The 24,193-nt window shown below is 32.6% G+C and overlaps 4 protein-coding genes across 5 annotated transcripts in view; 2 read left to right on the forward strand and 2 right to left on the reverse strand.

The window, feature by feature from the left end:
* The window catches only part of Jv (javelin), a 32,861-nt gene extending 30,614 nt beyond the window's left edge, over positions 1–2,247 (reverse strand). Inside the window, exons 1-2 of the mRNA XM_072001447.1 lie at positions 2,026–2,247; positions 473–575 (exon numbers count right to left, since the gene is read on the reverse strand). Coding sequence (XP_071857548.1) covers positions 473–552 — 80 coding nt within the window. The 5' untranslated portion in view covers positions 553–575; positions 2,026–2,247. The remainder of the gene's footprint in view (positions 1–472; positions 576–2,025) is intronic.
* The window catches only part of Mcu (mitochondrial calcium uniporter), a 78,601-nt gene extending 63,612 nt beyond the window's left edge, over positions 1–14,989 (forward strand). Inside the window, exons 3-7 of the mRNA XM_072001473.1 lie at positions 6,878–7,054; positions 7,134–7,252; positions 7,575–7,721; positions 10,267–10,470; positions 10,909–14,989. Of these exons, the coding sequence (XP_071857574.1) occupies positions 6,878–7,054; positions 7,134–7,252; positions 7,575–7,721; positions 10,267–10,470; positions 10,909–11,271 (1,010 nt within the window). The 3' untranslated portion in view covers positions 11,272–14,989. The remainder of the gene's footprint in view (positions 1–6,877; positions 7,055–7,133; positions 7,253–7,574; positions 7,722–10,266; positions 10,471–10,908) is intronic.
* Positions 1–20,019, forward strand: part of Spec2 (CDC42 small effector protein Spec2) — a 58,061-nt gene extending 38,042 nt beyond the window's left edge. The window contains exons 1-4 of one of the 2 annotated variants that reach the window (XM_072001483.1): positions 17,836–18,126; positions 18,265–18,378; positions 18,752–19,034; positions 19,111–20,019. In XM_072001483.1, the coding sequence (XP_071857584.1) occupies positions 18,780–19,034; positions 19,111–19,119 (264 nt within the window). In that variant the 5' untranslated portion in view covers positions 17,836–18,126; positions 18,265–18,378; positions 18,752–18,779 and the 3' untranslated portion in view covers positions 19,120–20,019. Of the gene's footprint in view, positions 1–17,835; positions 18,127–18,264; positions 18,379–18,751; positions 19,035–19,110 lie in introns of those variants that run through there. The other variant, XM_072001485.1, reaches the window with a different exon arrangement.
* A 381-nt stretch (positions 20,020–20,400) lies between these two features.
* Positions 20,401–24,050, reverse strand: LOC139986267 (protein spaetzle 5). The gene is made up of 6 exons (XM_072001480.1): positions 23,589–24,050; positions 22,077–22,149; positions 21,724–21,878; positions 21,583–21,639; positions 21,350–21,453; positions 20,401–21,237 (listed from the first exon to the last, which is right to left on the reverse strand). The coding sequence occupies exons 1-6, from the start codon at positions 23,640–23,642 to the stop codon at positions 20,991–20,993; spliced, it is 690 nt and encodes a 229-aa protein (XP_071857581.1). The 5' UTR covers positions 23,643–24,050; the 3' UTR covers positions 20,401–20,990.
* Positions 24,051–24,193: the final 143 nt, after the last annotated feature.

A 24,193-nucleotide genomic window follows, 5' to 3' on the forward strand; every position in this document is an offset into this window, starting at 1 on the left:
AAGATAACCAGGGAATAGATTAATATCGTCAGCCATCACTATATACTGTATAGTTTCTGCTCTGATATTTATGCACCGTAGAGAAGTTCCAGGCGATTTTTCGAGTTCATTAAAAATCTGGGCCAGCGTAGTTGCCCCTCTAATACCGTATAAAGCAATTAACTTAGAGCGATGCTAATTTCCATTATACTTAATTTCCCTCCCTCTTTCTTTATCGTATCTTTTCTCTTTTCTCCTTGTCATCCCCTTATTGTCGTCTTGCTACATGTTATTTAATTAAGAAGGAAGATTTAAATAGCTTCGCTCACTTTAGCAAATGATCGTCTTAGTTAAATGAATTACGAATTATTGGCGCCTTTTCTACGCTATATATTTCCTAAATATTTTAATGAGGCATTTCCACCGTTATTTAATGTTGAGTTCCTACTGTATGGCTTTCTGGAAAATTTTCTTGTGAAGACAAATCACTCACCGATGGCATTTTTGACGTTGCCTCTCCTGTACCCATAATGCCTCTCCAAGGGTATGGGTTCCGCTTTGCACTCCACCCATGGTCGACCCTTGAACGACGAGGCCTGTGATAAATTCATCATTAACGAATCATCATTTCCACGCTAATATCGTTATACATATTAACGTAATAAACTACATCCATGTAAAATACGTTCGTAGAATATAAACATAATAATAGATCATTGTCGATCGAACAATTATTCGCAATAAGTTTTGAGATAACATCCACTTAGACCGTAAAACACACTAATTATAAATTCCCTGCATAAATGAATAACAAGCGAAATAGCGCGGCTGTTCAATTCATTTTCACGCCTCGATCGGAAATTATACGAATTTTATTTACAACCCTGATAACGGGACCGCGTTTCATGTTTTCCTACTTATTATGCATTTTACTATTCTTAGTTTCTTTCTTTTTAATTCCTGTATTTCACGGTTAATTTACATGAGGAATTTTCTTCCGGTAAAACGCTATTATGCGAAGGATATATCATGCGTGCCGTGTTTCTTTGCGAATGGAAAAAAAAATTGACTGTAAGCGAGGTGGATGCAAAGAAAATTAAAAATATTTCTTGTCATTAAAAAGATGTTACAAATAATAAATGGGGTTCTTGGTTGCAGTTATGCTTGACATGTATAATATATAGAATGGTTACCTCTATAATAACTAGTAACCGTGCCTGCGTACAGATGGCGTTTAGGAGATTACGATTTCCCGCTAGTGAAATTGATTGATCATGTATGAAATATCAGACATACGATGTGATTGGTAGAACCGAGAATTGTTCCTACGTTAATTTTGTCTAGAAAGGGTCAGACTTATAGTTTTGACCCCCGAATTGAATTTTAAAATTAAAATAGTTTATATTTAGAATGCTTGAAATGTTATTAGTATCATAGTTTTTATAATTATTTGTATTTCATTCGTACTTTCATACGGAATGATATTTAATAGGATAACTTTTGCACATTATAGCATCTCATATATAACACACTATTTTCCATGACTTTTCCAATACCATCTTGGATGGGTCGATGGATATATCTCGTGTGTATATTCTTTTTTCTTTTTAAATTCTAAAATTTAGATGAATTAGAGATAGTTCTAACACCAGAAGCATTTATCCGGAAATTCATGGAAGGATTCTTTGAAAACAGTATTATTAATTGATGAATTTAATCATTAGATTTGAACATTAAATATACGTTCTTGAATTGATCGATTAGTTTTTGAATAACTTTATGCATTCAACACGATCCGATCGCTCTACGTGTAAATTTCACCTATAACATCGCCAAATCAACCGACATAAAAGCACAACCGAAGCAGAATAATATTCCACTAAAAAATGCACGTTTTGGAACGCCACACACACTGGCTTATCGTAAATCTCACTTCGGCAAGAGTACGAGGAAATCCAGAGGGATTTAACCAAAAACCAAATTTGCCATGCACTTGTCGCACAAACATCGAAGTGCATACACCAGGATAATACATTATTCGCCTACCCTTGGGAAAATCCCCGACGATCAATCGTCGTGCATCCTTGAAGAGGCCACGCCACGCGAAGACGTTCACTGAAGCACAATGAAAAGCACGCGACAAGGAAAACGAACCCTCTCTGTTTTCTTTTCTTCCTTTTTTCTTTTTTCTTTTTTTTCTTTTTTTCTGCGCACCAAGGAAGCACGTAGGATAATATCTGCGCGCACGATTCACTTATTAGTTGAACAGAATCCAGAGATAGACTGGTCAGCACGGGAAACTTCGCCACCGCAAACTTTTCATAGAGTCAGGAAGAAGGGAGGACGACACCAAAAGGTGGTGGTAGCATCTTTGCCACTTCCAGCGACGAGCTACGAATCGTCGAAGAAGCTAGAGTTGGCCACTCTCGTGGGGGCGGACTAATTGTCGGACGTTGCGCCTTTGCTCATCGTCGAGAAGAATTAATCACGAACATACCGAATTTTACTCGAACTGCTTCCTTTTCTTCCGATCGAACACTTTTTAATGATGTTATCGAATCGTAGTCGCGGAAGAATTACATAGTTTCCCTCTCGGAACCGGAAATTGATACACTACTCGGGTTTCGTGTTCTGTGATTCTCATACAAGTACGTATATTAAAAACGTGTATTAAATTCAGAATGAAATACTAGTACTGAATATTTGCAATTAATATGTCATAATTATTAACGTATTGTATATTTTTACAAAGTTCTGGAATTCTGCGTGTAACTTTGGAGGTGATTCAATAGATGTGATTCGAATAAATAGAAGATTGAACTGCGCCTCTTTTAGAACCATACTCTCAACAGTGTAATGTAAATGAGAAGGAATAGTAATAGGGAGAGAAAGATATTGTTGCTGGCCTACGCACACGACACAGTACTGTCGATGAAGAATACACAGGAGTTATAATATAATAGGGAAAATGAAGAGTTACCCAGAAGCAAAAGAATTAATATAATGCGCGGAGAAGTTGAAGGCATTAAATATTCAAGGATGGGAAAAACCAAAAAAGGAGGAGCATGGAATTGGAACGATGAAATGGTAGAAGAAATAAACGATGAAGTATTTAGGATACACTCTTCAAAAACGATAGAGAATCGAAAAAGCGTTTGGATGAGACGGCTAGAAAGGCCATGATGGCCATAAAACAAACGTAGGAAATGGATGAGAGAAGGTTCAAATATAACCTGGAAAGGAGACCAATCATTTTTGGTAGTTTGGTAAAAGGTGTCATGCCGTACACAGCGGAAATATAGGGATAAAGGGACTAAGAAAAGTGGGACAAATTACGAACAAGATACAAAAAGTGGGTTCTAACAAGAAGATTTTAGCACACCCTCGTATATAGCGATGGAAGAAACAAAAGTGGACGAATTAAGAATAGAAGCGGGCAGCAGAGCAGTAAAGTATGAAGAAAAATCGAGGACAAGGTATATAAACAGTAGTTTATAGAAATTAATGTTCGAGTACTGGAAAAAGATGGACTCGAAATGGGAAGAAGAGAGAAAACGATACTATGAGGAGAAGAACATAAACCTAATGGACCTCGGGATAATATAACAGTAGCCTTAATGCTGTTTGACAGGACAGAGCAGCAAGAGTGACATTATGACAGAATGGTAGGAGGAAAACACGACGGAAAATACGGAGAACTAAGAGAGAAAAGCAGAACAGAGTATCTGAAGAAGGAATCGATCGATGATAGGGAGACTCGGATACGTAATGAAGAAAGGGTTAATACATTCTGGATAAAACCCCAGGAGAAGAACTGTCGAAAAACTGTAAATCTCTTCACCTGTGAACAATCTCATAGAAGAATGCAGACAAGTTGAAAGAGATAAAAGATTAGTCAATATTGCACAGAAAGTATTGAAAATATTGTATTGGTGTATACGTTTATATTGATTTTATAAGCACAACCATTTGCCAACTACTTTTCAAGGAATGATTTAACGTGTCGATGAAATAATTCACAAAAATTTAATTTGTTGAAATCGAACAAGCCTCGTTATTACACAAGCATCACCAGAGAAACCGGTTGTTGCTCGATTCCAACGAGCATAATTCCTTCCGGCGTTCGTTTCATGCTATCATACGCTTTTCAAAAGCTACCGTTTACACAAGCCCGGGCATTCCTTCCCAGCTTTCCACATAGCAAAACAATTTGATAAAATTTGCCAGTCACGAACATTGCTTACCTATTTGTAAAAATCAAATTTCTCGTCTCATGATATTCCTTTAAATCCAGTTATGACTATCATGAAAAATGGTGTAAAATTTAATCACATCAAATTTCATAAGGATCGAACTTCGAACGATAATTTCAGTGTAACAACTCAAATAAGTTTGAGAATAGGTATCGTTCCCTGAATTTGGAATTGCAGACCTAAAATTAATCCTACTACTACTACTACTACTACTACTATTAATAAAATCCTACATTTTCCCACATCTACAAACGTACTCTTGGCCAATAACAAGTTCTCTTACTACCAGCCGTCGAGCCGAAGTGTTCCAGCTTCGTGGATGCATTTTTCAAAGATCGCATAGCCGGATCGCGGCGCTCGGTTCCGTTCTGCTTACAACAGAAAGATCCACGTACTCGTCGTCCCATTCCGATCTCCACACTCTAATACCTTTCCTCATATCAACGGTTGCTAACCAGGTTAACGCGATCCAGCTCTCGATCATACGACCATCACGCGAATAAATTCACGGAAACAGCGAGTTTCGTTCGCTGAACGATCCTTTTCTTTCTCCTGTGAAAAATATCACCGAGATAACGACGATGTTAAATGGGATTACACAGCTGAGAATACACAGCTTGAATGGAATCTATTAACACAGAAAATTCAGTATTAAGGCAAATCCCTTGGTCTGGTTGAAAGGCAAACAATTTAGACTTGGCTAGCAGCTGCTTTTGTTACTTGTAGAAGTATCGTATTCGGCTTAATTAGGTTGAAATAGGACTTCCTTTGTTGGAATTGACATCACTTTAGGCATATATAGTTAGGGTTCCTTTCAATTTTCTATTTAATCTTCCCTTATTATGATCTGCCTTTTTTATTTTTTTTTTTCTCCCTTTATTCTTTTTCAAGACTTATTTAATCTTCCAATTGGGTCATTCATTGGTTAAACATATCTATACTCTTGAAAGTCAAATTTGATGAAGGGAAATCAATTTCAGTTATGTCGATGGTGATTTTACTTAATACAAACATTATAGAATTAATGTTCTTATTGATACGCTAAAACACGAGGAATTCAAATAATGAGATTATTATGTTTAACACAGGTTACAGATCTGAGTGAGACGAGTCAACTCGTTTTCCCTGTTTAACAAATTAAAAATTACTAGCGCCGATTTGATTTATTCGATAAATTTTCTGATAAAAACATACTTAGAATAATTAATTTTATTGCTACGATAAAATATAGATAGTTTGTTTGTCCAAATGCCTGCTTATTTATGGTTCTATTAATCGAGACATACATACAGAACGCTATTTGTCTTCAATATTGAACCATCAGTTGTATTATGAAGAGAAATGACTCGATTTTATCCGAATAATATATTATCGAAAAGGCAACCATATCGCAATATTTCTCATCGATAACACTTTTATTTTCGAAATTTGTAGCTGCGGGACAAGAAAAATTGAAACTCTCACCGAATATCTATCACATTCTTAAAATTCGAAGTTTCTGCTCCCATTTTCTCGATCCATTGTACGAAGAGACGTAAAGCAAACGATTCTATCGTCATTAATATTTTACGAAGTAAGTCTGACAGTACAAGAATACGAAGAAGCTACGCGAAAAGAAAGTCGAAGAAGCTCTAGAGAATAGTTATTTCTGTCGCGACAATTAATGTTTCAACTTACGTACACGATACAAAAAGCTCACGGAGTTAAATCCCATTTCAATCGCGGCTCTCCTAGATTCGTCTTCTTCTCGAAAGAAAGGAATTTACACTTGGAGCTAGAATGCTATAAGAAACGCTTGGTAGACGGTGTTAAAAAAGAGAAACTGCATTCAATTAGTCTCTCTCTCTCCTTCTCTCTCCTTCTCTCTCTTTCTGACTGATAGTTTCGATAACGAGAAGTAGTTCGACAGGAAAATTTACGATATGGAAAAAAATTTCTGATTCGACTTTTAGATTGTATCTTCGAAGCTTTGAAAATTTATAAAATATAATTTGCACAAGTTGAGAATGCATAATGTAATGTTATGTTTATTGGTCGAATTGTGAATTTATATGGAAGAATGTGCATATGTACTTATTGACCTACTGTTACAATACTGTCAATTCTTTCTTATACGAACCACGCTTTAGATATCACTCTGTAATTTTGCTTATGTATAGTAGTATATCTCTATATTAATCCAATTGTTAACGTGGAAAATATACTATGTTGTGTTATAGTTTAATTTAATTTAATATGAATATGTTAATAGATGGGTTGTTTGGTTATAAAAATTGCGTTAAATTATCAGCAGTTTCCGAAAGTAACTTATCAAATGTCAATCAGTAGGAATAAAATATCGAATACGGCTCAAATAATAAAAGAATGATATTCTTTAAAAAAAATTATCGTGTTTCTAATATTTCTTAAAATTCTTTCTTATCGTTAAGCGAAGTTCTTCTTATTCAATAAAAAATGAAGAATCTCTAATAAATTATCTATACTATTATTTTATACTACAAGTATACTTATTTCTTTTCTATAATCTCTCGTCATCTCTCAGAGAATTTGAAAATTCCATTCTCTCGAAAGATGTCAGATATTTTCAACAGTAAATTCATGGAAATCGCGTACACTCAAACTAACAAAAATTGAAATTGTTTTAGTTGCAAACGTGACCGTAACATATTCTCGAGGTTTGCCGAAAATCACAGTCCCACTACCGTCAAGGAAGGAGCAATGTGTGTTCACCCTGAAACCAATCACTCACACGGTAGGAAACTTTATCCATATGCTAAAGAGGGAAGATCGTGGTATCGATCGTGCAATCGTGATGACCACCGGTAAGTCCTTGAAGAATTTCTTAAAGATGCAAGACCACGAACCTTTACACTACGGAAAAATTCTTTACGATGTTTCCAGACGGCGTCAGGATAGGCTCCAACAATACGATCGAGACGTTAATGGAGGACGACTTTCGACTGATAATAAACGACACAGAGTACTTGGTACAACCGCCGTTGCATCACAAACACACCATGGTAAGTCTATCTTTAAAACTCGATGTTGTTCAACGATTTACGATTCTTTAAAAAATTAAAAAATTCGTGAGCTAAAAAACTCAGAAAAATGTGAAACTTCCACTCGGTAATTCTTATACTTATACTTCATTCTTATCACATAATTTTTCATTTCTCAAACTTAGAACTTGAACATATTTCGTGAGCGGAAATCTATTTCTTCTAACCCTTTGTTCATTCTGAATCACAGATAATCCATATTGATATTGGTGATTTGTTAGATCAAACACGAAATGAAGAAATGTATATGAAAATTAATTGAACATATTCGAATCTCATGTAGGAGAATACAGAGAAGTTGTCGGACGTCCGAACGTTAATCGGTCAGCTCTACGAGTCGTTTCAAGTCCGAGAACACTATGCTATCATGGAGAAGAATGTGTTAGAAGAATTGGAAGCCGTCAGATTGGAGCTGGAACCTCTCGAACAAGTAAGTTGTTCTTGAAATGAAAATGTTGCTCAACTTTGAATCCTCAATTCCAAACTTCATTGTTGGCAAATCACCCAGAATTCATCACTTGTTAGTATTTACCAACAATAAGTTACCGTGAACGATAATCCAGCCCGAAAATTTTGCTTTATAGCTATGAGATGAATCTTGCTATAATAATAACTCTCGCTAATTATATTGAATTTATAACGCTTTTCTTAAAATCCTGTCATAATCTTCGCTAAAATCTTTCCTAAAATGTCTATCTATAATTATTCTATTCAAGAGTAGTAAGTCATTAATTTGTAAGAGAGAGTATATATTGATACCAAACTTTAGGGTCGTTATTTTATTTCCTGTTACACTGCAATACTCACTGCATCATAAAATCCGAAATAAAATATTTTTACAAGCTTTTATTTATTCTTCCTACGTTTTTTGTGGTCGTAATATTTTTTCATATTGAATATCCTGTTAATCAATATACTTTCGCTTCTATGAAGAATAAATAAATTAAATAAAGCCCATAAATTTTATCTAAATTGACTTTCTTCATCTAAACGAGATGTGACAAGTACTTGGCCACGGGATATGACAGACTTTGATCGGAAATAGTTAGGATTTAGACGTTAAACTGCATATAATTAGCCCAGAATAACTGTGTGATTTTAATACTTTTTACATAGTCAAATATTTAACACGGATAAACAGACATTTTACTACTCGAAAGCAAACTTATAATGACGTATCTATGCCTCTGCTGATTAAATCTATTCATCGTGAACAGCAAATCGAATTAATCGATCGCAGTTCAGCACGACAATGAACCTGTGTCTCTAGAAACGGCGCAGGGAACGATGTTATCTAAATTAAACGGAACTTTGAAGGCGTTATTAGCGTACCAACACGTTTCAAAACGCGGCACGCGTGTAAAATTATTCGACTAAACGCCTCTTCTTTCATTGTTCGTTTTCTCCTTGCCGCGATAAATTAATTCATCCTCCGCGAGTTTCGGTTTTAATTATCTTCGTGTATGCACATGCACGATGGCGTAATTATATCTCGATTTTTTCTTTCTCTCTTCCTTTGTTTTCTTACCAGGGTTGTTATTCTCCGACTGCATACTACGAAAATTACATCAACGTTCTCATAATCCGCTGCTTAGATCGTTCTAAGGCTCGTTTAATTATACAGAATATTTCAGAAAGAAGGTAGGTGATTGTTGTACGTGAAAAAATGAATGGAGTTTTTTAGTTTTAGACCTCATTTATAGAAAAGTTGAGTTTGAAGCGGTATATTAACTTCAATAAAAATAATACCGGGCAAGTGTAGAATACAAAATGGTACAGCTGGAGAATGTAGAACAACATTTTTTTGAGACTTTGCTGCCGAGAAAATTAAGTAGAATTAAGTGTAAGATTAATTCAGACGGTTAAATTGTAAAGGCGATTATTTTACAAAGAAAAATTAGACGAAAGTGAACAATGCGTTTTTTTTTTTTTTTATTTAAGATCTTGTTTGAAATACTTCCTTTCTTAGTTAAAACTTCCTATCTGACTTTTTTTCATTTTTCAAGATATGTCGTATTATTGGAAGCTCCCTGTGTTTCTTACTTTTTAAGTAACTAGTAAAAGATTCACGTGCCTGTACTTCACAGATTTACAAGCACAATTTCCTCGTAAACGAATAATTTTCATTCTCCTTTTTTCGTTCCTTTTTGTCTGCAGAGTAAGCTTCTGCTCCGATGTATAATATATATTTCGTATAATATATATCTACCCTTTCGAATAAAAGATGAAACGAATAATGGATGAAAACGCAGATAGAAATCAGTAATTCGTTATTCGCATCAATGTTAAATCTGGAAGTGGAGAAGTGTACCAGACAATTAATCTGATGATTTAACATTAGAGATAAAGTTCTTACGCGGATATTTATGCTTGATCGTAGACTCAGATAAGCTTGCTGGTTTTCTGGAAAACAAAAGTGTGTAATTTATTGGTCGAATCTTGCCGAGACCCTCAAATTTTGATGTTCCATTCTTACTCTCGCTTCGACTTTTTTCTTCGAAACTGATTTTAATACTTACGAAGGCTTGTACGTCAAATTGAAATTAATACGAAATATTAAGTACGTTAACAATAATTGTATCGCGTGTTTTTCTAAATTTATGTAATCTTGTAACAATAGGAAAACGCGACTCAATCGAAACTTGTTCGATTTTCGAGACATTGGTGTTTTATACTATTTGAAGATTAAGATAGTTTCTCCTCTATCGCAATTCACCTTTATGCAAAATATGAAGAAATGTTTAAGAAAATACTTCAGAAAGAGGAGTTGATTGATAACAGAATTGCAATTTCTAGTCCTGGTCTCGCTTCCTTATGCCACTAACTTTATTACAACTTTAGATTCAGATACTTTATCACAGCGGAAATCCGCAGCAGTTACGGTTACAGCTAATAGCATTCTAAATGCAAGTCTCGAAGGACAATATTCATATCGATTTATATAAAAACCATGCGTAATTTTTTATTTATTGCAGAAGCTGCAGGAATTAGATATCACCGCGGCCAAAAATGCGGAAAAATTCGTCTGGTTATGTCTCGTCCTAATGTCGGTTCAGTTCAGCGGCCTAGCCAGGCTAACTTGGTGGGAATACTCCTGGGACATCATGGAACCGGTTACATATTTCGTTAACTACGGCAGCACGATCATCTTGTTCATCTACTTCGTCGTAACGAGACAGGTTACTAACAGCTATTCAATTTGTCAGTTCTCATTAATCTCGTTAAATCAACGACTGATTAAATAAACTTATTACCTGACAGGGATGAAAGAGATGTTTGATTACAACACCTTGATTGCAGTAAAAACTTAAAGAAGGCGTAAAAATAATTTATGGCTTAATGCACACTACCGATCATAAGTATTAAAATAGCTACTCGTTACGTTTATCGCAAAACTGACAAAGCATACTTAATTCCTGGAATTTTTAATTTAATTTAATTTAAATTTTATTGCTAATATCTCTATCGCGGAGAATGCAAAATACGGAATAAAATTAAGTGCTCTATATTCCAATAATCTAACATAAATTATCATAAATAAAGTTATCTATAATGCAACGATATTATCTGAGAGTTAAACTTCAAATTATGTAATTTATACTCCTTGCTATTGACAGGAATACATGCTGCCAGACGTTGTGAACAGACGACAGCTCATCACTATTCACAAAAAAGCAAAAAAGCTTGGCTTCGATGTGAATCAGTACAACACCCTGAAGGACCGAGCCTACGAGTTGGAAACCATCCTGAAGGTCATTCGTGGACCGTTGTACGAGCACAAGATCCGTATCGAGCAACAGAGGATGGAAAGATCAAGCTCAAGCAGTTCAAGATCACCGAGTTCCTCGCCTAGTCCTAGTCCTAGTCCTAGTCCTAGCCCTAGCCCGGAAAGAAGTTTTCCCAAGAAGGGAATCTTTCCACAAAAAGACACGTCAAAGAAACCGGTTCCTTGGACGGACAAAAAGACGAAGGATTATTGATTCAGGAAGCTGTAAAATCTCTCTCTTTAGAAAAACAAAACTTGCACTCAGGGTGATTATAGAGCGACATTTGTAATGTAAGAAAAGCAAGTAAACGTAACGAGAAAGGAAACGATTACGTTTCTTATTCGGTGAAAAAGTTTGCAGACGTCCGAATCCTTGACGGAGTCTTCCAAGTCGTATGACAACGCTCCTAATCAACGAGTATGTATGTGGTATATTTGTCTGATGCTCAATCAACGATATGCATTTGGAAGACGTCGAAAAACGAAATGTATATATCACACAGTTTTTCTACATATGATTATCATTGACTAACAAAACATGTTCAAAAAGAATGGGTGGGTTTAAAAACTAGAAAGAGATATTATCGAAATTAGATTCCTTTGTGCAATGTGCACAATGGATACATGCAATGCAATGATACCTAGGATACCTCGTCAGAATGAATATTCAATTAAAAATATTTGAGACTAAGATAACTACTGTGGAAAGATAGATTTGTTTCGTGTTCTTTGTTCAGCTGTAACTTCGCGGTAAATGTTTAATTCAAATGTAATTTGATGTTGAATTTTTAATTTCGAGTTCGTTTTTGAATGTATATCGGGACGATAATTTAACGATAAATGTATTTTGAACGTCCTATTTTTAACAAATTATTCTGTATATATATATATATATATTTATATATCGTACTGTTACCATTGTGATAAGTTGATATTCTTAGTTATTATTCACTTATACAATTATTCGCACAAGTATACTTTAAGGTACAAGTATACTGTACTCGACGATCAAAGCTCAAATATCTAATTTAGAAATTGACTCTTCATCGTCGCGTAACGTTACTTTTTCTACAAGACGATAATAATATATATTTGCAGTGTTATCAATATACATTTATATACATTTCTTTTCTTTTTTTAACTTGATAAACGCGTGAAATTTTATTGTACTGGACGTGGTACAGCGTACTTCGACTTTGTTTTAAACTTCGTGACCTTTCTCATTCATTACTTCGAAAAAAAAAGCGATGTACTTACTCGACTATTCATGGAACTGATCAATTTTAATTGTTCTATTTTATATCGTTTTTAGTTTAACATTATCGTGTATATTAACTACCATTTTATTGAAAATTTCGAGAAAACCTCACTCTTACGCAAAGACTTTTATCGAAAAATATTTCAATCTGCGCATTGCTTGTAAGATGCGTATCCAACAAACTTGCTTCGTCGCCATTCATAATAGGATTTTAACATTCAATACTTACTCCACTAAACCTTTTATTCCTACTAAAGTAGTGATAACACAATCAAAAGTTGAGGATCTTTGTGCACTGGTACAAACACATCATCAACATGTCTTATATTAAGCTAAACAGATTGTACGATTAAATCTACTATTACTACTGTTACGCTTTAAAATATTGTTCACGAAAGTATCTCACGTAGGATTAACATAGATTACTATTTCTAAAAACACTAAGAAACTTTCTCTCGCTTTGCTAAAAAAAAAAAAATCCCTTATCCGTCCGCTCAAAATAACTCACTAGTGTATTCAATGACAACGGTATTAATATCTTGCATTCAAAATCATCGTATGCGTTATTAAATACTTTTCATTTCTTTATGTAACAGTATTTGCGACAAAAATATTTCTTGTTACGAATGAATGACAGATTTTAAATAATCGAAAATCATACGTTTTAAAATTCTGTGCTAGAAATGTGACTACAATGGCTTAAGAATCTACTTGAACATTTACCATAGAAAACTTTATGCGTATTAAAATTCATTAAAAGTGTGAAAAGACACGGCTGTCGCTATTGTAATGGTCAAACTTGAAACCAATCTGAAAATGTATATGGAAGATATTTATTTCAAACATATATGCATTTAACGATATATATCACGAGTAGTCATGTTGAATATGTAATAAACGTTAAGGATAGTTCTATTGAATATCGAGATATATTGATTTTGTTAAATGGAATATTTCTGCGAGATATCCGTTTCCACTGAGTATCTTAAAATTCTTATCAACATATTCAGATCTTTTTCAAGCTTTACCAATACGATCATGATGGCCATGTCTCATTACAGTTTTAACATTTTAAAATCTTTCATGTAACACATAAGGTTTCTGTAAATGTACAAATACTTTCATGAGCCACTGCATATTTTCATGTCCTGTATTCGTTAAACGATAGTGCGTGTAATATATGTAAATGTTTACTGTATACTTCTCCATGTATCTCAACGACTATCACTAACCAATGGCAAGCTGTAGAGAAAGCGCGTTTAAAAATATACTGATAGTTATTAGGCCGCTAGCAAGTTAAATAGTTTATCGTACACGTGATTAAACACGATATCAGAGCACTTCTTCCCGAGCACAGGAATTGAAAAAGTTCATGATTTACTTTTTTCTACGTTTCATTTAAATGTTATTCTCCTTTCTATAAGTATATTTTAGCAAGATTATCTAGTGCCAATGTTCTTAAATCATTGTTGCTACTACTCGCAAACGGTAATTTAACGACTTTTTGTAAATTGCGATTCGAGATTGAAAGATAATCAGCAGGCAATGTACAGGGTGTTTCACTGTAAAATATTATGAGTACATCTTGTATATTGATTCAATGTAATTCATTATTATCGAGAAGTGCACCAAACGGATACGTGATAATTGTGATTCTAATGTCGCTTCCCAAAAACGAATTTCTTGTCGTCGTAAAACAAAAAGAAAATGCTGTTCCTTCTGACATATTTTTTATGGTCTTTAAAAAAGTTTTCGTATACAAGTTTTTGTACATATATAAAAGATACGGTATACATAAATGTACGCGTATATATAGTTATTTTGTGAACGTTCTTGCTACGCCGCTTCTCCGAAGCTTACAAAGGAAACGCCTAACTCCTTAATCAGTGATAAACGGACTGCGGATCTTCATGCGTTTACGAGAAGTTTAAAAGTAGAAAGATGCGTTGAATACAAATAATTTACGAAAATATGTGAAATATCCACATTATAATAATCTCTATGATATTTGATAGACGAAACAATTTTCCTAACTAAGTTCCAGGCATTTTTCTTTTTGTATTATTATATTCGTAAGGTTATAAATTTGCATAAAAATCCACAGTCTAATAACAAATAAGGATCGAACGAATGGAAAAACATAGAACTGTACTTCTCCTCGATCTTCAAGATAGTACTCGTCGTTTAAATACGAGGTTATTATACACCGAAAATTGTTACTGACTTCGTCATTGGAATACTCGTGCACATCCTCGACGACTTTCTCCTTTTCTCTTCTTTGTAAGATGAAAATTAACGAACAAACACTCTATTGATCACATCTACGACTTACGAAAGCGTTCCTTTTATCACGAATTGTCGTTATTAATTAAATAATGCTAATTACGATGCTGTATACTATAATTGTATAGGATATAGGCTATCAGCGTTTTAAATCAACAACACTAAATTTTCGATTCTCTGAGTTTCATGTTCGGGTAATTTCACGTCATGTTTCGTTAGAACTTTGATTGCTTCGTGTCGCGTAATTATAATATTATATATAGGTATAACTACTCCATGAATGCATAAATAAGTATTTATACAACGTTGAGTTGTGCTGTGATTTACGTCCATGTACCTAGTTATACATAAAACAAGGATAATTGAGAATAAAGTAAAATATCTAAGAGAATCTGTATTGTTCGTGTACTTTTTTTATCATCGCATCTCTCGTATTAAATATCTCGTATATCTGCCTCAATTACCCCATGATAGACAAATTGTAACTAGAAACTGTAACGCTTCGTATCGTCTTACGTGTATTACAAAGAAAGAAATAGATTCCCGTGAAACGTACTTTGATAAATTATTTCCGAACGATGGCATATGTGTGGAATTAAATTTAGAAATACATTACAGAAATACAATACAGTATACATTGTTATAAGACATTACGAAGGATAGTAAAAGTTAGGTTATAAACAGGATTAACACGTTCGTCGCCACATCGCACATATCTATGCGACGGGTATACTACCGTGGGGGCCCCGTCACCAAATGATGGTAACGCTCTTCTTGTTCGAGTTAATTAATTAAATATACGATATTATATATAGAATATACAACATAAAAATATTAAAAACACATTATACCATACTTTTTATTAATTTATATTCTGAATAATATATTACATTATCCTATATCGTATGGTATTCGTTAAAACGTTCCAAACACATTTGGGGTGATTTTATGAACATTTTGACGATCAAAAAATCACTGATGTACGTCTCACAAGTATGCTTCTCGACTAAATGAAAGATCTGAGATATCTGCCATGAGATCCCTCGGAATTATCGCTTTCTCCATTTCAGAAATAAATAATCTTTTCTTTATAACGAATCGAAGGCGATAAACAATGAATCGAAGGGGATAAACAATGAATCGAAGGCGATAAACGATGAATTCCTGCTTGTCGCTCATTTACGTTCTACGTACCGGCGGTCGGATTTGGGCCCCGCAGGAAACTTAGCCGAATCACGCTGGGCGACGAACGTGTTAAAGAGAAAATCTTTAAGATACTCTTTAAATCTTCGAAAAATCTTTAAATATCTTTGTGTATCTTCCGACAAATTATTATAAATGGAAATAATAATATAAATTCTTCTTCGTTTGAGTTGAGGATTCCGAGTATTAACGTTGAATATGAACGAAAGATCTTATAAGAATAGATAATGTCCGGAGTTATCGTTCCAATTAACTGTTCCGTAATAAGAATGAACGGAAATTTTGCCTGCAAATTGTCCGGAATCTCTGATCTTTGTAAAACAATTTCAAGAGTATAGGAATCTGTGCCAAATATCGAGTTACGTATTAATTAATATCCTCTGATTTGAAACGCGAAATATCTATCTATCCTTCTCGCGCAATTGCACCGTCTTTTTCTGAGGCTAAGAATGGCTGCTGCCATCTGTTGAACTTCGATTGAAATTAAAAAATTGTAATAGGAACGTAGAATGCGCAAGGAGGTTACTGAAAGTGCAACAAGGAGGGCAATATTTGAGAGCAAGAAGGATAGTTATATTTCTCCGTCATAACATTAATTATTTACTTTTTCTCTGGGAGAAATTCGTACACTTTTGGAATCTTATAACAAAGATTAAAACTTTTGTTTAACTAATTATTTATTAGAAATTATTGCATAAAATGTCGAGCAACGAGTGCGATATATATCTACAAGTTTTTATTAATATTAATGATATTTTTATTAATATTAAACTTTCCGAAAGTTAATTAATATTCTATGTAATTATAGAAATTTCCTTAGACTCTTATATTCCTTATATTCCGTGCAAGAAAGTTCATAAATTAATTAGGTATAATGTAAATTATGTAAAAGTTTATAGCATCGGTACTATGCAATAATGAAACGTCGTACAATAACAATTAATAGTTAATCATTTAAGCGAAAATTCTTTTTTAAAACTATATGCGAAAGTATTTTGGTATTCAATCTTTATTATACGATGCGAAAAGCGCATAGATCAGACGGAGAAATATATCTGTCCTTCTAGCATAATATTTCTCTCCTTGTCGCGCTCGGTGCTGATACCTACTTATACGTTCTATATTCCTATTACTTCTTCTTGATTTCAGTCGGAATCCAACAGATGGCAGCACCTCGCTAATGTGACGCCATATCAGAGAGGAATTGAGAATGCTCACACTTATGGAGCTGGCGTCCCCGAACTAGTGCTGCACCATGCGGCGATGTGCTGAATTCAACTAAAGTTACCACGCACAAGAACCTATAAAGTTAGGGATCTGTCCTAACTTGTTGCACATTAGCATAGACAAGAACCTATTGAGTACCACGCTACAAGAGCCTATTTAATTGTACGATTCTACGGAAAAGTTCATATCTATTTTTCTATCCGAGATAGACAAGTATCAGAATGAAAAAATCGCGCAATAATAAAACTAATTCTAAGTTTCCTAAGAAAAAGAAATTAATTGTTTACTATATCTTTGAACGATGATATATATAAAGCAGAATTAAAAGTACACTCTTCTTTCTTCATATAATTATATTGAATCTTCGAATTAGGATTTGAAGTCCAGAAATCCATTGTACTAGTTAAAAAATTATGCAATATTAAAGTTTGGTATTTTTAGGCTATTTGTTATATAAAGTATTTATATATATAATATTGCTATGAGTAGTAATGATTTTGTTATTTTCATATTTGTCTATCTCGGATAGAAAAGTAGATATGAACTTTTCTGTAGAACTGTACAATTAAATAGGTTCTTGTAGCGTGGAACTCAATAGGTTCTTGTCTATGCTAGTGTGTAACCAAACAAAACAGATTTTTAACTTCAAGCTTAAATACATAGGTTCTTATATATGCTAAATTGCAACCAAATAGGGCAGATCCCTAATTGCATAGGTTCTTGTGCGTGCTAACTTTAATTGAACTCAACACTTGGCCGCATGGTGCAGCACTAGTCCGGGAACAACCAGAATCATAAGCGTGACCATTCTTATTTCCTCTGTGGTATAGTATAATTCACTATACCACCGTTGATCATATTGACATTCGTATTTTATATTTTACCAACCCGAGATTGTTTTAAACATCATTTGGATTATTTCAGAAAAAAGACCGATAAAGTAATTGCTGTTAAGTCCTCTTCGAAATATGTTAATGAAACATGTAGTGAAAAACAATCCTCTTAGAATAGTTCCATGAATTGATTAGAAGTGGAAAGAAGGACGCAGATCTACGTGCCTTGTGGAAATTAATACAAAAGTCTACATCTTATAAACCGGTACGTCTTATTCGTTAATCTTTGTTCTTCCACGGAGTTAAATGTTTATTCCTCGCGCAAATTCTTAGCATTGTTCCATAGGGCTTAGTTTATGTTTATGTCGTATAAATATACAAATAGCCTCAATGTCCTTTGCAGACACATGTAAACTCATCGATCAAAAGGGAATGTTTGTTTTGCTTCTTTCTGCCTTTGAGTCTCGAGCCATCACGAAGGTTAGACCGAACGACAGTACGATTACTTGACGACTTTGTAAGTGCACGAACTTCTTATTAATTATACTTTTTCGTTTTTGTCTGACTCATTCGCGTAACGATAAAGACAATTTATCAATTTGATTTATAAAAATTGTTTCAAATAATAACCATTTTTAGAAAAAAGCAGAAATTAAATTTTACATTGTGTTGTTTGATAATTATTTGATCTAAATTTTAATTTATAATTTTAATGTTAATTATTTGTTTCCAGACTTATTCAAATATAAATATATATATAATTGTTTGTATATATGCAATAAGAAAATTTTTATATGCTAACTACATATTCATAATCTATGTTTTTATATGTATACAAATATATATTTATAATACACATATTTATTTGTATTTTTCAAAATATGTCTTAGATTTTAAAGCACGTAATTGAAGCAAACAATGGCTGGCAGTGGAGAACTTTGGGTACAGTGCTTTACCTGTTGTTTGATGCAACAAGGACCAAGGACACGGAATGGAAGACAGAGGTCACATCAGAGGTTAAGGATAGATCGTAGCATGATAGGAGTACCTACAAACTTTAGGCATACTGGACATATTAGCAGTGGAGATCTCGATATGAGCAATGCACAATTGTCAAATATTCAGGCACAAATGCAAATGAAAGGAGGCTATGACAATGCATACAGTGTCAAGGTACATCAGGAATATGCATTAAAATACTATAAGAAAGTATAAGTTTTTAACAAAATATCAATTATTTTCATTTCAGGCATGTTGAAAACAATTATAAAGCAGTTTCAGATTGCTCTGCAAATAATCTTCTGACATGACTAAAAAAATGACTAATTTTTAACATTTATGATCTTTGTATGAGGGTGGACATACATGCCGTTACATTGTATTTTCAGAATATGCTCAAAGAAAGTACTTTGAATATGTTTAAGATTAACACAAACAAAAGCTTTGTAAACACACAATGTAAATCATTTTTATTTTTTGATGTATCTTAAGTATATTACACTAAAAGTTACTCTCATTCATGCAGAGATAATTTCGCAATTGAAATTAGCATTTTAATTGTAAATAAGTATTTGACTTTCATGCTATTTGAATCTCCAATTTTATACATAGTAAAGACTGGATACCTAATAGAAACAGAAACTGCCATATTGTACACAACTTCTTCCAGGTGCATTTTTTACTTACAATTATACTTCCATTAAAAGAAAATCGATGTTTGTTAATGTAAATGGTAATGTAATAACATAATAACTGTTATATTACATGTTAATCATATTTACTTGTTTTTTGGATATGAGAAGAACTTTTATAGTAGTAGATTTCTCGTTAATAAGTATTAGATACTGTTCTTATAATTGCAAGTGCGAATGTAAGTACTCCGTGTTACTAGGTAGTGTTTTTGTAAAAAGAAAAGAATGTATTCTGCATAGCTCACCTGTGCTGACTAATCGATAGATATTTTTAGCGTATATATGGTGAACGTTCATGTTCGCAAAGCACGGCCCATTTTTCCTACTTCTGTATTCATCCTTGAATAGGGTGTATAAACCTATATTAGGTAATTTTCGGAACGTAGATGTGTCAAAAATTGAGAAAATGATTTATATGTATTTGCCTAGTCTATAACCATTCTATTAAACCTCATGAATTATGCTAATCATTGTTTGTTATATTTTAAAATTACAAATTGTGATCTCTCGAGGATATAACCATGGACCATGTGAAAGAAAAGGAAACAGGGGGTATTAAAGAAATTCTCTTAATGACCAATGTAGATCTATAAATTTACTAGATGATTCAGAAAAATATTCTTAATTTAAACGTACATGTAATTTCTTGAACACATCTTTATCCTCTGTACATCACAAATTATTTATGCCTTCGAAATTTAGATAAAAAGAATGTTCCATAATGTATAAACATTGGATCACTTGTAGAAAATTTTGCGAAAAAATAACGAATAGAATAAAATTGTAAGTACTGTATTTAATGTGTAAGAATAAACTCGCGTATTGACAAATTAGAACAAAGTGGATCCTTTGGATGTAAATATACATATATTTTCCATATGTTTTTGTGGAGTATATTGTTTCATTTTCTTTGTATTACATATTTTTTATGACAAATTTAAACATTATAATCTTTGTTTTATGTAAGATATAACTGGTGAATGAGTACACAAGAAACAATATTCTTAAACTAAGAATCACATTATCGATGTCACTAACATATCAAATAGTATCACATGATATAAAGTCGTTTCATTCCTACTACAAAACTTTTTGCAATCGTAAAAAAATGTATAATTATAAGAAAGGAAGTATAAACACATTTAGATAAATTGTACTTTAAGTGTTTAGATATGTACATATATCAATACGCTGTTCTTTTAAATTAGTTTTCGAATATCCATAAAATATGGATAATCGGAAAAATGCCTACGAGTATTTTAATTTCTTATAAGTTTAGATTCAACAGCTAACAATAGGCTGATAAACTTATCTTACATGAGTTGTTTTATATTTTCTTTACATATTTACACATATATATACATATATATATGTGTATGTATTTATATACCTATGCATATTATATCAAAATTGCAAGGTAAAATATTTTTCAATTTATTCATCTATTTTTAAAAGGTGCTATAATAGATGTATTTTGAATTTGCTGCCCTATACCCATTCTTGTAAGTAGATTTCCAGTGAGTGTTGCAAAACAGCAACAACTCGCTGGGAATCGGAAAATATCTGGTCCAACACTACCGTTTTCCGATATTGATAACAATTCTCTAAAAATGAATTTTTGCTTGCAACTTGTTTCGTAACCTGCAGCAAGTCCACTTATCACGCTACAGCTGGCGCCCTCCGTTCTGTAAACCATACAAAAATACTTATACTATTTTCTTGTAAAATATAACATTTGTATATCTTTTAGAAAATTGTAGAAAATAATTCTATTGTGATATTTTACGGTATACTTACCTACACTTCTCAATCCGTATGCCCTGTTTGAAATTTTTTTGATTCGCGATGAATTTCCATTCATTGTCTTTGTTCTCTGCTGATTGAGGATATATAATTTGCTCCTTAAATAGTAATGAAATTAGAAATAGTAAAAATGAAAAGTTTACCATTTTTATATCTAATTGTGTTATATTCATTTTTATAACAAAAAAAGGTGACATTTTTTTTTTTGTTTATACATAAGTACTTACATCAGCTACGCAAAGGGATAGTTCATCGTTTGGCATGAGCCTCTGTCCTATATCAACCTAAAATTGTACAAAATTTGTTACAACAGTTCAAAAATTGTTTAAAAGGTCTTTGAGTATTGAAAAATATTGCATTGTACTTACTCCATCTACACTAGAAAGATATTTAATGTTTTCGTTTATTCGAAGCGCCCTATTTATTATATCTTCGGGATAAGAGTCTACATTCTCACAATAGGTGGATCCTTTACAAACGGGGGGCACGTGTCTCTTTTCTCCAGGAAATACGATTGTATCATCTAATAACATGCCACGTTATGAATGATTTAATAAAATATAAAAAATATAATTTAATAAAGATTAAACATTAATTTCTTCAATTATAATAATATGATTGACTACTGGATAACTATGCTTTGAGTATATACACTCTTTTTAACATCTTTCTCAAAAGTCATTATTTTAAAATTGTCGCCAATTATGATTTACAATTATACCTCTGTGTCGATTTGCCAATCTAATAGAACTTCGGTGAATGTCTCTTGGTTGCATGAAAATATTTTGTGGCATCTGTAAAAAGTAACAATAAATGTAAAAAGATAGTTAAGTTCAACAATCATCTAAAAATAATATAAGTATTGCGTGTTTTAGTAAAATTAATCGAAATTACAGACTCATCGTGATAAATGCCTTATCGAAAAAATGTTATGCTCTTAAAAGTTCAATTATTTCTTAAAATAGTATTACTTATTATATTATTATTTTTATCAATGTTAACCATATAAACTTTTATTTACTCTTATGTTTGATTAACGAATTCCAGGAATAAGAAAATCTTTTCCTTGTAGATTACTCTATCTCTCTTTTATTTTTATTTTAGCTTTTGTATCTTTGCGTTCTTTCCTCATTAAATAAGACACTTCAAGATAGAATAAATGAGTCGTAATCAATAATGCATCGACTATATATTTCTCAATATGCACAGAATTTACGTAAAGGCTTTCACAGACCCGATGCAAATTACATCAATAAAGTGACAACATCTAAAGAAATGAAAAAAGAGATAAAAGATGTAGTTTCATAAATGAATGAGCAATAGCAGGATTGATACTTTTGATGAACTTGAACTTTCAATAATAACGAAACCTCGAAAAATTAAAAAAATACACCGGCAATGTTAAGAATTTATTTTGCTAAATTAATATTTAATTTTATACCGATATTCACCAGTTTATTCGGCATGGATTATTCTTAAACAGGCACCAAGAAATGTGATAATTAGTGTAAGTAAGTGTTGAATGGTAAGAAAATATATTTCTTCTATAACAAATAATATGTTATTAAATTTCGTGAATTGTAAACGTCGAATTAAGAAGATGTTAAATATTTATGACAAATATATAAAAATTAAAATTAATATCTTTACATCTTTTTCTCTAATCTCATTCTCTATAGCTAACTGTTAATTTATACATAGATTAAAGATAGAGAGATATATTTCTTAGAAAGATATTCTTTTATCACAGTTCATCAGCTCAGAAGTAACAGAAGGCTGATATAATTTGACTTCATCTAAATTTATCCTGACTACTAAGATTTTGTTACATGACAACAAATCGCGAATTACGTAAATATAGTAAATGTTAATTTCAAATGTTGTTTTACAATGAATTTAACATTCAGAAAAAAATATTTCTACACAAGATGATTACATTTTGATTTATCTCACAGTAACTTTTTTCTGACTAAATAATCTCTTTTAGATATTGCGGATGGATTATTATTTACAGCATAATTTAATCCTATTAATAACGAAAGGAAAATTAAAACTGAACATCCATCGTTTACAAAATGAAATCAGTTATAGTTTCAACAAGTAGTTCGCGGCAACGAAATACCCGTGAATAATAATTTTGGTCTTAATATTTAGATAATCTGAATTGCTCAAAGCTATATCCAAATTTCTATTAAATTATACATTTATCTAAAGAAAAAAACGGATTTCTTACCATTAGTGTTATTAAAAAACAAAGTTCAGCGAGTATGATGATTTTCGAGGTCATCTTTCTAGTACTTTTAATATTTAATAACTCACAAAATTCGCACTGTTTTATTCGGAAAATATTTAGAAACACTGTATTTGTTTATTAATTTTGTTCGGTAACTGTTCGTAGGGCAAAGATCACACGCGTCTACGGCGACTTCGGCAACAAGACTGAAACTTCGACTGACTACTCGGCGATCTTATATATTGGACTGATCGTACACAATTGACCTGTTCCTTGCGTACCAGGTAGAGTTTTAGTCACGGTCACAGCAACGGCTTCTAATTGTAGTTTCTTACAATTAGTACTCCAGGTAATGGGGCAAGAGATATCTACGATGCATCACAGATATTTGTATAACAGTAACATCAGGTATACAATGCGTTTCGTCACAAGCAGACAATATTTAATTTATTTTATATATTAACGTATAACAATTCATTATACTGTTTGCATTGATATTATGCGCGAAAATAATATCTTCCTTGTCTGTATAACATTTAATTTTGGTTATATATAATTTTCTTCACCTATAATCTTATTTGTGCATAATATTTTTCATATACATT

Source organism: Bombus fervidus, chromosome 4 (assembly GCF_041682495.2).
Source record: "Bombus fervidus isolate BK054 chromosome 4, iyBomFerv1, whole genome shotgun sequence".
Classification (NCBI taxonomy): Eukaryota; Metazoa; Arthropoda; class Insecta; order Hymenoptera; family Apidae; genus Bombus; species Bombus fervidus.